Below are 15892 nucleotides of genomic sequence, written 5' to 3'. Positions count from 1 at the left end.
CAAACATTATACATTATTACCCAAATTTTTGGTAAAGTATAAAAGATGAGGTTGTGCCGAGTAAATAGATATCCAACATATCAAACCTTAAACCTTGTGAAGAGGAGTTTCCATCTCAGGCTTGCAGACTTTTGATTACAAAGTTTGCTTGTGCTAAACGTTATTATGATAAAATACCCATGTGATAGGAGCAACATGGGGACTGCCATTGCTGATTTTCTTTCAAAAATGCTAGTTGCCTGGCTGTGTTAACTTTAGTGCAGACATGGAACAAGTTTGCAGCAACCGAAGCCTACAGGAAAGTCAGTATTCCTTTTTTTAATTCTTGTTCCAGGCCAGTATTAAATTCGGACACAACCAGACAGCTAATATTTACAGAAAGGCAGCTTTTAGATCTATCTCATGACAGGTTTCCCACAAGGAGATCCAACATTCTACAATCCTTGTAGCCACTGTTGCTGTGTTTGGCATGTTTCTGGGAAAATTTCTCAGTGATTCCCATACAGAGTACTGAGGGAAATGGCAAACAGAGGAGTTGTAGTTCATAATGCCAGGTGTGGAAAGTTAGAACAACCCTTTATATTTTCCAAACTAATTTAACACTTTGGGTGAAGATCTTTTTAAGTTGTTCACCCATCCTTTTGTTCATCTACAGTAATGTGTTTTATTGAAATATTTTTATTTTGTTGTTCTAGATCCAGTTGTCGAAGATTGGTCCACCATTCATCATTAAAAGTCAGCCTGCTCCCAAGCTTGAATCCAAGATTTCTTCTAATACATCTGTCAGTGGAGGCAGGAACACTGGAGCAAGAACCCTTGCAGATATTAAGGCAAGAGCTCAGCAAGCCAGGGCACAGAGAGAGGCAGCTGCAGCAGCTGCTGTTGCTGCAGCTGCAAGTATTGTTTCTGGTGGTGTTGGAAGTCCTTCCGAAAGCAGCAAGACTAGAACTTTGGCCCACATCAAAGAGCAGACAAAAGTGAAGCTGTTTGCCAAGCATCAGGCGAGAGCTAGTACTCAACAGTCTTGCAGAGATGGAAAGTCAAAAGAGGGTATTTCAGGAGCTGAAGCAGCATCCCCTGCTGATGCAAAGGTTGAAGGCTCTACTGGGGTAATTATTATGAATCCTAACTGTAAATCTCCTAGTAGTAAGCCCAGCCTGCACCGAGAACTGACATCCATGTTACAGAAATCCCTCAGCTCTTCAACATCATCAGAAACTGACTCTGATGTATCTTTGCACAGCTCTACTGAAAATATTCATGTGCCACATTCCATTGACAAAGCTGTTACATCTACCTCCACTGAAGATTGCAGCGTGCCAATGCATTATAGCAAAAATATAGGTTCAGTATCTGTTTGCCCCTCTGCTGATGCCCCCTTTACAAATGCACTTGAAAAGTCTGCAGTTTTAATGTCTGTTGATAATGAAAGCACTACATCTCCTGTCTGCAATCTTAGCATGATAAAACCCATGAAGGAAAGTGACGTTCCTTTCATTACTGTTACACCAAAATGCACTGATGACAATACCAGTCATGCCTCCATAATATCTGACTCTGTAGACGACAAGCGAGTGCCAGTATCAAACAATAATGTTCATCCTTACACCACTGTGCCAGTTTCATCCATGGGGAGTAGTTTGCCAAATCCTCATCTTACAAACTCTTTGAGTTCACTGAGTTCATCAGTTGGCTCAGGCAGCAGACACTCTGACAAATTAGCTGCAGCCATATGTGAAGAAGATGTCTGCCCCTCTGTTCGAAGAATGTCAAACCCTGAGGAAACCATATTAGAGTCACACGGTAGATCTTCAGTTCCATTGTATTCTAACAGCAGAAGAACAGTGAGTTCAGATCCCTCCCTTGCCAAATTGCATCTTGATAATTTACACAATAGCTCATGTAGTAATTTAGCCAGTCTTAATAGTAAGACCTTGCCATCTGGTTTAATACAGACAAATAGATCTATCCCTTGCAAAGTGATTGTTGATCACTGTACAACTCCAAATTCAACGTATCCTTTCAGCACTGAAAATGTTGAAAATACAGATTCTCAGAACAGAATTGGTAAAACAGATATATCTATTCAAACTAAAACATGTCCTCAAGTCTCTGTCATAAGTAGACAAGAGAATCTTATTAATGAAAGTGCTGAGCATATGCCGAGCCCAAACATTGCTGCTAGGTTAAACCGAGATGACAGAAACAAGCCCTCTGCTTGCACTAGCCTTTTGGAAACCTCTTACATGCAGCAAGAGAAGTTAAGTGATTCTGTTCCATGCCAACAAAACTTTAATGAGCAACTACACTCTACTTCATCCTACAAATGTGGAACAGATACTATGACCAACTCTGAGTATATTCCTAATAATAGAATATGCTGGAGTGATAAAGAACAAATGAAAAATGACGATGTAGTTATCAACCATTTAAATACACAAAAGCACATGGAGTACTATGCGGAAAATATTGTGGACAATATAAAAAGTGAACCAGGATGTTACCCACGTGTCTCAAAACTTCATACACGTTCACCTGCCACCAACAGTATTCCCATCAAATCTGAAGCTACTGATTCCAGTAAGTGTTTTGGAATGGAAACAGAAGTATTTTCAGGCCACAACACTATGCCCCAGGCATCTGACTTGGATTTAGGCTTGCAATCATCAAAAACACCTATTGGTGTTTCCAGAGAAGAACCACCATTAACAGATGGTTTGAAAAGAGTAACAACGGCAGGAAACACAAGTTGTCGACTATCATCAGTTGAAGCAAACAATCCATTAGTAACACAGCTCCTTCAAGGTAACCTGCCTTTAGAAAAGGTTCTCCCTCAACCCAGACTTGGGGCAAAACTCGAAATAAGTCGTCTCCCTTTGCAGGCTACCTCTGTGTATAAAACTTCATCAGAGAGATTGGCTTCTGAAAACAGCTCTTGCTCACCTACGCCTGACAGCAAAGGGTACCCAATGAGTACTCTCAACCCTTTGCAAATGAGGAAGCGTGAAAATCACCCTAAAAAAAGAATGGCTAGGACTGTGGGTGAGCATGCGCAGATTAAGTGTGAATCTGGAAAGCTTTCTATGGACACTGATGCCAACTTGTCATCTTGTATGATGGGTTCTAATATGAACTCTGTGGGTCAAGAGCAAGTATTTAAGCAAGAATGGATGAACAAGCATTCAGTTCCAGCTAGGATGGTTCACAGCCCAGAGATAAAGCAGCAGAAGCGGCCACTGCCTTCTTGTAGTTTCCAACAAAGTTTATTTAATGCTGATAAAAATGGTAGCTATCATGCAGAATCTAGTACGTTGCACAGGCAACATTACTACCAAATGTCCATGGCTCAAAGAGGACCAGGTCCTAATGTGTATGTGCCATCATCAGGTTCTGCAAAGGTCCAGAACAGTAACAACACTTTTGCATTCTCTAGACAACCTGAGCAGAAGGTTTTGGCTGAGGCTAATGTACCATCCCTTCCTTTTAGAATGGGCAATGCCTATTCACCAAACATTCACATTAAAGAAGGTGATGACCTAAGCAATGCCCCACAGACTCTGCAAAATAAATTTTTAGTCCATCCTTCCTTATCTAATTCAGAAGTCCCTTCTGATCAAAAGCAGCCAGCAGTTACTATGGAAACCACTAAAAGACTCAGTTGGCCTCAGCCTGCGAGCATCTGTAGCAATATAAAGTCAGAGCCCATCTCTTTTGAGGACGGGTTAAACAACAGCTGTGAACTGACCATGAAACAATCTTCCTATGAGCAGAGTGAAGTCAAAGAACAGTTAAAAGCATTTGCCTTGAAAAATGCAGATTTTTCTTCCTATTTACTGTCTGAGCCACAAAAGCCTTTTTCTCAGCTTGCTGCACAGAAAACACAAACACAGCAGCTGCCACAGCAGCAGCAGTGTGGGAGTTATCCAGCAATTCACTTTGGTAGCACAAGCTTCAAAAGAGCAGCATCTGCCATTGAGAAATCTATTGGAATTTTAGGGAACAACTCTAAACCTATTTCTGGACTCAGCAGTCAAAACACTCCCATTCCTGCACAAAAGTTTGCTGACAGCAGTAGTGCAGATGAACTGGAACTAAAGTGTTCTTGCAGGCTGAAAGCCATGATTGTGTGTAAAGGCTGTGGAGCTTTTTGTCACGATGACTGCATAGGCCCTTCAAAATTATGTGTAGCGTGTTTAGTTGTTCGATAGAAGCTGAATCGAAGATGGAGTATCCCCTTTACAGCCTACATGTCTACGCCAAGAGCAGTAACAAATCTCCATTTTTTTTTTGTGTTATATTTTATTCTAGGTTTTTCCAGAGAAGAACAATATTCTGAAAGAAAAATAGGTCTCATCCCCCCCCCCCCCCCCCCTTCTAACTTATTCACTTTTTGAATATTGAATTGTGTTATTAGTAGACTATATCATGTGAAGCATTTGTGATGTTTCAGTTTGATTTTTCATTACAAAGCACCTGTTTGCATTTCAGTTGGAGAGCACGGGTTTCCAACAGATCTCCAATATGTCATTTTCATGATCACTCTGATTTTTCAGCTGATGGAAAATATCTTTGGGAGATCTTGTTCTGCAAGCTATTTGCTCTCTACCACATCAAGCATTATAGATTGTGATTTTAATTAAGCCAGCTGTTCTGTCTACATCCCAGGGAGAGTTTGTTTTATGCATGTGGAGGATTAACAAACTCCACAGTTCGATTCATCACAATATCAATTGCAATTGAGAGTAAACACTACTTAGTATTAGACTCTGAATGCATTGTTTCAAATGCATAAGAGTTTTTCAGGCTCCTAGAAAAAACTATGTAAGAGCACTATTTTTAGCAGATACGTTGTTTTTGTTAGGTACTCATTCTTTTAATAACAAAAAAGATTGTTAGGCCATAGTCCTATTGAAATGTCAACTTTATGACAAATTATATTTGGCACATAATTTATTTGGTCAGCTTTGTAGTTTAGGTTAAATTGGTTTTTGAAGTATCCATTGGGAAAGTTTGCTTAGTTTAACATAAAGGATGGTTCAATGGTCAAGTCAACTGTGCAAAAGAAGCTCCTGTGTCTTTTATTTCTCTTACACTTGATTCTGAATTCAAAGTGAACACTGTTTTATCAAGTGAACATTTACATTGCAAAGTGAACAGATGTTTAGTATATCAACGCCATTGGGTCTAATGATAAATTTTCAGAATATTTGTGACAACAAAGTGTGACATGTCGGTATTCCCATGGCTAAAAGTAACTAAAATATTTCACACATGGGACTATATATTATTACCAAATCAAGTAAAATATAGTTAATGAATACTGCTATTTTTTTCCTGCTTTACAATAAACCAATTGTTAGAAAGATGGTCTTTATACATGCTAAGACATAGTTGGCAGTCAGCAGTATCAGTTCTAATAACTTCAAAATGATCAGTAAGCACTCCTGACCTTTTCAACATCAGTGGAAAACCTAGATAATGGTGCCCCTTCAAGGTGAATTTAAAGGTTTTTTCACAAATTTTACTTTCTTTCAGCAAAGTTATTTTTGGAAACAGATGCATTCAATGGTCCAGCTCTTCGCTTCTTACTGATTTACAGTTGTTTAAAGCTGGGTACACAGGGTCTGAATATCAGCTTGTTCAGTAGGAACTGGCCGACATTCGGACCATGTGTACAGCTGTCTGACAGAAACATGTTTAACAACCGTCTTTTGTCAAAGGGACATGCTAGAAAACCAGCATCTGATCAGTGCTTGCAGCCAATGGCTGATTAGTGTGTTCTGGCAGGGAGGGAGTTACCCTGTCAGAACACAAAGTCACAGCGGGAGAGATCGCTGCACTAACATCGCATGGCTGCACTGGGTTGATTGAAAAAAAGAACTTCATGTGTGTACCAGGCTTTAGTCAATTAACAAGCAACTGTGGCAGTAAATAAAAGGAGTTCAATCAGTTGCATCATAGAGACATTTGTTAATTAATGACCTTATAACTTGTTTCTTTATTCAGTTTTGCTGGAAAGTAGTAAAACTCTGCAGCTGGGCTGTGGCAATATGTAATGCACTCGAAACAGTACTTATATCTTCAGTGTCACCCATTTTAAAACTAACTGAAATAATATAGGTTTTTTCTTAAAAATGTGTGTATTTTTAATTTCCTCCAGTATAAGATTGTTCCCATTGTTATTCAGCCTCTTTGCTTTTCCCTTTGCATAGTAAGGTCCTACTGACAGGTCTTTGAAAGACCTCATTCACATTTCTAGCTGGGCACAATGGAGCTCTGTTTTTAATGCATCAAAAGGCCTCTTTCCAAGGACACTTTTTATTGCATTCTATGGGCAATTTTTAAAAAACATAGTACACCGTATTTTTCGGTGTGAATGCCCCACTGTCAACAACTCAGTTGCCAAAATTCTGTTGTAATATTTACTCGTGCACTTGAACTAAACAAATATTGTGTACAACTAGCAGAACAAGAGTCATTTAAAAAAGGAACTTCTAAGTAAAGAGAAACTATGGTTTCATGTGTCAGTTACAACAGCCTAAACCATTTTACAGACCATATCATCATGATGCATTTATTAGTATTATTAGCACTAGTTTACCATAAGCAGACTTTGCCTGCAAGGTATTTTTATAGATGCATAGCACAGGACCCAAGATGTTGCAGGGCACTTTGAAAACTTGCACTAATTTTAATTAAAAGAACCAAACGGCCCATCATCTAATGGTGTATACTGTATATTAGGTCTGCACCGATATCAGTATCAGTGCCGATACCGAGTACTTGCACAAGTACTCATACTCATGCAAATGCTTCTGATACCCGAAACCAATACCTTTGATGTGCGATTTTAGGCCATACAAAATGAATGGGTTCAAATCGCACTGCAAAGAATCAAATGCAATGCGATTCCTATCCAAATCACATGTGATTTCCCCCACTGCTCCTGTGTGATCCATCCACTATAGAAAGTCAAGGAAGCAACATGAAGTGCAGCAGTGGGCAAGAAAACAGGTTAAAATGTTATCACAACTCACGTGTTAAAAGTGCTTAATATCTTGTATGTCAAATAAAAATCTGGCCGCTTGCGGTGCTCACAGGGCTGGAGGAGAGGTATAGGCAGTCTGCCCCCAAGCTGATATTGCTATACCCACAGGGTCCCAGACCTTTTACTTCTCCTCCAGCCCTGTGAGCACCGTAAGCAGACCGTTTTGGATTTGACATGCAAGGTATTAAGAACTTGTGAGTTGTGATAACATTTTAACATGTTTGTTTTCCATTGCTGCATTTCATGTCACTTCCCTGTCTTTCTATAGTGGGATCACACAGGAGCGATGGGGGAGATCGCATTTGATTTGGACAGGAATCACTGTGCATTCTTTGCAGTGTAATTTGAGCCCATGCATTTTGTATTGGCTCAAATCACACTGCAAAGGTGTCGGTACTCAGTATCAGAGAGTACTTAGACTCGTACTCGCAGATAAAATAATGGTATCTGTGCAACCCTACTGTAAATATATAAAGTATACAAACATACTAGGCATTTTCTCTCATTTTCTGATTTAATTATTTCTGTTAACTAATTTAAAGCATGTCATTGAAGATTTTTTTTCCTTCTGGTTTGCATAAATGTAATGCCACAAAATATTCAAATGTGCAGTAATTTATACTATCATAATACAGCCCTTACCTTCTTTAGGGTCTATATCCCTGAAAGTGTTTTGTACAGTAATAATCAGATAAGTAATAACCTATTATTAATTTAGAAATGTTACAGTTACTTGGCAAGTTTATTCTTTTTCACAAGGTGCACAAAGCCCAAATAGTTTATGTCCCACATTTCAACCATTTACTCTTCAAAATTTGGGAAAGTGTTACATGGATAAAAATGATTTCATGTCATTTTAAGTTTTGATATATCTTAATACCTCTCACTTAGTTTTGTCTGTTTCATCTGTAACCATTTTAGAAACACTTATGCATCAAGAGCACTAGGATGCTTCCATCGAATAAGTGGCTGTTAAATTATGTTTGGCTATCATTACTTAAATTTACCAAGTTGCAATTTGCTTTGCAATGTCCTTCAAGGTCTGCTGCTATTAGTAAGCCTTCTTAAAATGTTTTATAAGACATGCAGTCGGGAATATCAAGAAATGAAAATAATTCAGTTTGTTTAGCATACGTAGAAATCCAGTACATCATTCAAGCCAGGTGAGTGGTGGTTTTAGTGTATACAGCTATCTGCACCTAGAAGGGTGTTCATGAGTCAGTATAGATATGACTGCTCTCCATCAGATATGTTGCCTGTAGGTACTCCTCAGGGTTGTCCACACTTCATCAGATTAGGATTTCAAAATTAAACCCCTTCCACTTATAATATCTCAATCAATTTAATCAACAGGTTTAATATAATATAAATCTCCCACTCCTTTTGATCTATTTTTAACATTTCCCCCATCCATTTTCTCATGAAGTTTATCTCAGTGGGTCTTAAATACAGCTGATCACTCCAGTTCTCCTCCACAGTGCCAGGAAATTCTGATAACTGCAACTCTTCATAACCCAAGACATACTTTTATAAGAGCGTGAGTAAAAGGTCATTTTTATAGGGTGAGCAGTCTTTTCTAAGGCTACCCTTTGAGCTAGGACTTATATTCATACAATTTATTGCTGCATAAACAGTAACTGTTTTCTTTACGAAGAAAATAGTTTTACATTCAGTATGTGCCTGAAATGATCCAAATGATGCTTCCAAGTATTTAGTACTGTTTAGAATTGTTCAATAATCTGAAGCTGGAAAAATAGATATCCAATGGAAGATGAATAAAAATAATAATCAGTTATGTGAATCAATGTTTCTGCAAAGTTGATCTGAAGACATGTCTGTAATAAATAGCAGAGTCAACTACTGAATAAGGTTCCATTTGGAAAAATTAGGTAAGAATAAAGTGCTGCGCTTTCCCCTATTTTAACCCAAACAAAAAGCAAATGCTCTCAAATAAATAAGTAAAAAACATATATAACTCATGAAGTGAAACTCAGCTCAAATAAATATATGCAAATTCTCTCAAAAGAATAAATACATAAAAAACATTAGTTATTACTTATGTGTTTTCTGTTTCAATCTTTTTTATAAATCTTTACAAATAAACAATAAGAGATTACAAAACCAAATGAGTTTGTACATCAAAAAGTAAACAGCCATGGCATTAGCAGGCAGCAAGGTTGATATTGTCGGAGGGGTATGTGCATAGTCCCTAGTTATTGCTTATGTTTTTTATGTATTCACTTGAGAGCATTTGAACAGAAATAATTGGGCTAATTTTCACTTCTTGTTTGAATTATTAATGTTTTTTTATTTATTTGAGAGCATTTGCACATTGTTTGGGATGACATAGGGGAACGTGCAGCACTTTATCTTAATTTTTCAAGTTACTGAGGTATTCTTCTGGGTGCAGCAGTAACTGGTAGCAGCAGCTCCCTGGGTATAATATACACTTGGGCCAAGGCAAAGGGGTGTGTTATGGTACTACTACTTTTACAGAAAGTGAATCCCTCTCTGCTGACAAATATTTTATATGGATGTAAACATTTCTGTCTTCACCATTTACCAGTTAAAGCTAAATAAAGAAGACATGTTTACATGATGCTTCTTTAACAATTTTTATCAATTTCTATCGCAATGTTTTAGCCAAACGCCAACCTTTATCTTCAGTCATGCACAGGCTCGTCTCCTGTACTGAAATTGCTTACTCTGATTTTACTGCACACTGTAAGCTTTCCACAGTGTTTATTAAAACCGCAAGTCAGACAAGAGCCCACCTAATTTCTCTTTGCATCCTTTAGCTCTTTCCCTTCCTGGCCTGATTGTCCCTGGCCCAACCCTTTCATTAGGTGCATTTCAGGTGGGTGGTCTGCATGCAAATGGAGTCTCACTAGAAACACCCACTTCTCAAGGGTTTTTGATGTTTGCATAACTCCTACCTAGAGGATGCTCTTTAGGGTTGAGGACTCCTAGGAGAAGTTCTGAGGCATGGTGCTACTTTTAGCATCCTACTGTCCCCTCCCACCAGTTATGATCTGCCTTTATTTCATAGTACACAGACCCAGTGATGATGTCACTAGGTCTAAAATAAGGTATGTCATGAAAATGGAAAGGTTTCATTTAAAAATGTATCTGTGCACGTTGATGAGCTGAGGAAGGAACCAGGGAAAGCAAAATATAAGCAGATTAAACTTCTGCATTAAAAAAAGTATTTGTGGGAAACCGGAATAATATTCCTTAGCTAAAAAAAAAAAAATCTTTAAATCTTTTAAAACTATTAAAAATGACAAATATACATCGTGGAGTCTTTTTTTTTATTTTTTATAAAGATTGGTAAAACAAATTAACTTAGTTTTACAGTAGTTTATCCTATTGGGCTGCAGTTTTTACTTTATAAAACGCAAGGTTGCAATGTCAAACTGAAGTGAAAAATATGGTGTAAAATAGTCTGCTAAAAATCAGCAGAGGTGAAAAATTGGAAATTTGAAATAAAATAATTACACTACTTTGTGAAAGGTTATTTTTTCTGCTTCCCTTCACTCAAAATAACAAAAGTTCCTGGCTTAGTAGGTCCTAATATTATTTGAAACATTACTTTCTAAAATAAATGATCAAAAGTCTTTATGAATTGGTTAAGTTTTTGCTAAATAGATTTTGTTGGATTTTCATCATGCAATGTATGCTGAAAATGAGTAGAGATTTAGGTAGGGGCCAGATTAGGACAGAATAAAACTTTTGTTAAGGTTTCCAATGGAAAAAATACCTATGCTGACTTTCAAAAATAGGCCCCTGTTATATTATATTTAAATTACAGACACTACTTTATCCAGATGAGTATTTCTCAAAAAATGTCAGTTACACGGGCAGCGCTTTATGTACTATTGTGCAATGCTGACATCATGTGGTCATGTTGAATTGTGATACATACAACACTCCCCAAGGATACTGTCTATTGTGCAGAATCATACCTTGTTATGATACAATAGCTCATTCCTGTCTTGCCACAGCACAATGGTGTGAGCCAAATAACTCATAGTATGCAGTATCAATATATTACAAAAGAGATTTTTTTTTCTCATTACATTGTATAAGCAGCAATTGTGTGCAGTAGCTGAGATCAGTCAGTCATAGGTAAGCTTTTGCTAAGTTTAGATCAGATTGACTTGTAAAGCTTCAAGATCATAGCCCTTTGTACTGTTTTCATAAATAATAGCAAGCTGCACCCAATTATTTTATTAAGCAAAATGTGGTTGTAGGAACTATTCATTTAAAAAAAAAGCTTAATTTAATGCATTTGTTTTGGTAATGGATTGTATAATGTATACATGTTAAATATTATGTAAGAACATAATGTTTACTCTTGTCATAATTTTAAAAAAGAAGCAATCACACTTAATAGCAGCTACTCTTCCCGTTTTTATGTGTTTGCATCCCATATATTCAGTTCAGTGACTTACAGAAGACAGAGATGTGGGCTTTTTGTGAGAGACATAGATTCTTTTTATTCTGTGCTGAGTTCTAGATGATACTTTTATTATAAACAGGTCCTTTTTGATTGATCACTATATGATTTGATCTCATTTTATTTATTTTCCATTTTATTCAGAAACAGTGGCACCATGTGTTTTGCTGCCCTCAAAGGTTCAACATCATTTAGTTTTACTTTTTGTTTTTAATTCACTATTTAACTATATTCAACTTAATGCTACATTTTTCTGTTTTTATTTCTTTTCCCATACATGGTTGTTACATAAATTTCCATGTAATCATTTTTTGGCCTGTATTGTTATCACACATTATTTGTATAGCTAATGTTTTAATATAATGTGAGCTGTTGACTTTATATTTATTGACCATTGGAATGATATGGAGTGTAAGTAATTTGGATATTGATAAATGTTTAAGAGTAAAGGGAACTAATGAATTCTGGGCTTGTATGAAAAGGTCCAATTTTTTATTGTTAATTTTGTTTGTGGTGCTTTTGTGTGAAATTGATGTATTCCGATTGGCTGCATTTGTGTAAGAATTCTGGCCTCAAATCTAATAAGAAAAAGTATACGTAACATGAAATGCATAAAACCTTTTGATCAACTTGCTATTGGTCTGTAAGAGGTGTAAATTGTCTTTCAATTTTACAAATCATTTTCTGCAAATATGTTTCCAGTATGTTAAAGTGTACCTGTAAGCCATACACAGTGGACACAGTGCATGTATTTCTTGCTTGCTGTTCATGGACTGTAGCTGTCAGTTCATGCCACAGTAATGTGGGTCATTAGTCTTAAGGGAACAGCAAAATGGATGTTTCTTCTGTATGTAGATGGGAGTATACTTTATTGTGTCAGTCTGCCCTCAATTGTCAATAGGCTGGATGATGGTGAACAAATTACCCAATGGCTTCCTATAGCTCTTAGGATTGGCATTGCTCTCCCTTCAGCATGGAGTCTTGCTTGTCCCTCTGCAGCATTTCAATTGCTTTACTGCATTTTGAATTTTATATATAAAAAAAAACAAAAACTTGCAAAAACACCAAAAAATAATTTTATGGCATGCAAATGAGATCATGCTAAACATCTGTCAGAAAAAAGGGAATACCATATATGAAAAGAGGATGCTTTTTACAAACCATCTATGTTAATATTTGCTGCAACACTTATTTTAAATTTAACTAGTTCCAGATTTTGGGTGTTATACACACACTCAAAAAAAGGTCATCATTGTACACAGGACATATGTAGCATGTCCAGTTCTTCTGCCCTACTCCCTCCTCCGATTACACAACAATTCAGTTCTGATTATTCAAAGCCAAGGTCTGCAGCTTTCGCTGCAAAAAAAAAAAAAAGCAGTCTGACAGTGTTAATAATAACACTGCTCAGAAGACACAGAAAGATACAATATAACATATTGTTACTTTTGTATTATTCTGTTAATTCATCTACAGATCAAAGGGATACACTTTGATCAGCAGATGATGTCCATTAAAGCAACCTGACAAGTAAAAAAGGTTTTTTTCTTTTAACACATTTTTTTTTTCTGTTTAACCCATTATTAAACCTTAGTTTACTCTAATCAGTCCTATTTTCTATTTTATTAACCATTAATATTTAAACTTTATTTATTTGTTTTGTTCATTAATATTTTTACACATTTTACATATATTTGCATATTTCACCTTTATAAAAGTGCAAAATTGAAAATCATTTACATCATTTGTAAATAACTTTCTTATGCTTTGTACCAGAATCATAATTTTGCTATCATTTTGCACACTTTTATCTGCAGTAACACTATTTTTAACTAACACTGGGCCAAAAAGGAAAGTGTGTTTTGTTTAGTTTTGTTGTATTTAATTATCTAAGGATTGCAAAAAATAATAATTTTAGCAAGCCAATAATTAAGAAAAAAACCTTGTTTGACCTTAAAATAAAAGCAATAAATGTATTACCTTGCAATCTTAAGTAATGACAAAATGATTTCCGTATAAACAGCTTCATAGCAGATTTGTAAAAATTGTTCTGGTCCAGAGGGGGTGAACAGGCGTGAGAGGCAAAGTGGTTCAACTAAAAATAATGAAAAAAATAAAAAAGTTAAACGAACGTTTTGATAAAATAGATTAGCAAAAACAAATGCGTCACAGCGCAAATGTTAGTATAGATCACTTTTTGACCATGCCCTGTCTGAAACTCACTGCCCCCAACATTTTCCTCTTAGTTATCTTACCTTTTGCTTTTTAGATAGGTATGATTTGGTTTGAGATTTTATATATATATATATATATATATATATATATATATATAGTGTTTGTGTGTGTTTTGGTGTTTTTGGAAACTATTTGGGGGTCTTATAGGATCCCTGCTGTTTATATCTCAGGTTTTTGAACAGTGATTTTTGTAATTTTCTTTGCTAGTACATGAAAAATCCACTAGGATATGTGTAATCTCCTCATAACAACTGTAGCATGTTGTCCATCCCTGAGAGATATAAAAAGTTAATGGGTTAGCCAAGCCATCACATCTGCCTAAAATTCATGTATCAGTTGGTGGCCTGACCTTTTAATTTAGTTGGGTTTCAATAAACATATGAGGTTGTATAGAGAAAAAAAGCTGCTTATCTCCAACATATTGGGCTATATGTGTCCTATATCTATTAGTAATTGTATATTAGAGTTTCTAGAATATCATTGTACTGTTAATAAGTGTTCAATGCTTCAATCTGTTGCCATATTCCATGAGTTTTGTACTGATGTAAAATATTTTTTCCTCAGAAACAGAAATAACAGATGCGCCTTTTCCCTCTTCACAGGGTTTTTGTTTTGTTCGTTATGTCAGTATTTCTGAATGTTTACATGTTTCCTGCCTCCTTGCAAGGAGTATTCTATAGATTTGCAGATTTAATAACGGCAGGTTCCTGTGTGTAGCCCTGTACTGGAACTATCCTCTTTGCATTGCTGGGCAATGCATTACAAACCCTTCACTGCAGCAAAGCCTGATATTTATGCTTACAAGGTTCATTTTTTTTTAAGAACAAGCATGTGATTGTCAGCTGGTTTCCCAAATCCTGTAAAGCCTTATTTCCATGATTGCAGTCAGAGGTGAAGGGGTTTAGCTGTGTATTTACCTTGATAATGTTCTTAGCATGAAATGTCCCCTTCGTTTTCCTACCAAAGACACTGTTCTTACACTACAGACTTATTAGTATTTAATTTATTCAGAAGAGAATAGAGCTCATTCCTCACGAAAAAAAACAAAACAATCTCTTCTGACTAAACTTCTTTCCTTGCATTATTACCTGGCAACCATATGGCGTAGTAAAAATACACATTTTTTTTTTCCAAAATAATATTACAACAGTATTTTATTTTAGAATTCAGGGATCATGTATTTTATTGGTGCTTTTTGTTTTCAGTTTTTTTTTATGGTTTTCAGACAATGCCTGCAGTATCGACTGCCCAAACAGTACTCTAACTTATATACTACAGGACATGTTCCCCCATTCCTTCAGTCTCCATCAAGTTTTAAAAAAAGTCTTCTACGTTATTTTATTCACAAGAAAATAAAGAAATTAAAACATGATAAACTCTCTTGCATCTTTTTCTTTCACATCTGAGTTTTACCCAATTGCAGAAAAGTGTTTATGTAACAGTTTAAAGATGAGCATGGATTGCAGGATAAGATCACCTGACAGGACTGGTGCTTAGGTAGCGATGTATAGAGCATACACAGGTATGGGCAGAACGTCCTTACACATTGCTTGGCAGACATTAGGAACAATTGAATTGTAATCACAAATACTAGCAGATTTTGTCAGTGCTTGAGAATTCCAATTAATTTTCAAGCTGGTACTGATCAGCTGCAGGAATCTGTTTCACCTCATACATAGGCTTATTTGCAAATTAGGGTTTAAAAAATCGAGCCTTTGTTCTGTCATTAGTGCTTTGTAACTTGAAAAGGAGACACATGTTTAGTTTATTTTTATGTTGAATACCAAATGATTCTGATCTGATGTATTTTGATAATCTATTCCCCATTTTCTGCCTGATGGTCATTATCCTTATAGTGTGGGATGAGTAAGCTCAAATACAGTGGATATAAAAGGTCTACACACCCCTGTTAAAATATCTGGCTTCTGTGATGTAAAAAAAAATGAGACAAAGATAAATCATTTCAGAACTTTTTCCACCTGTCATGTAACCTATAAACTGTACAACTCAGTTATACAACAAACTGAAAACTTTTAGGTGGAGGGAAGTAAAAATAAAAAACTAAAATAATATGGTTGCATAAGTATGCACACCCTTAAACTAATACTTTGTTGAAGCACCTTTTGATTTTATTACAGCACTCAGTCTTT

At 36.2% G+C, this 15892-nt stretch overlaps 1 protein-coding gene across 1 annotated transcript in view; it reads left to right on the top strand.

The window, feature by feature from the left end:
- ASXL3 (ASXL transcriptional regulator 3) overlaps positions 1–15118 on the top strand; it is a 105336-nt gene extending 90218 nt beyond the window's left edge. The window contains exon 10 of the mRNA XM_089678351.1: positions 696–15118. Coding sequence (XP_089534477.1) covers positions 696–4208 — 3513 coding nt within the window. The 3' untranslated portion in view covers positions 4209–15118. The remainder of the gene's footprint in view (positions 1–695) is intronic.
- Positions 15119–15892: the final 774 nt, after the last annotated feature.

Source organism: Staurois parvus, unplaced genomic scaffold (genome assembly GCF_062004578.1).
Source record: "Staurois parvus isolate SC_StPar_1 unplaced genomic scaffold, SC_StPar_1.0 ptg000203l, whole genome shotgun sequence".
NCBI lineage: Eukaryota > Metazoa > Chordata > Amphibia > Anura > Ranidae > Staurois > Staurois parvus.
The sequence above is the reverse complement of the archived record's forward strand: the minus strand, read 5'-3'. Positions and strand labels throughout refer to the sequence as shown.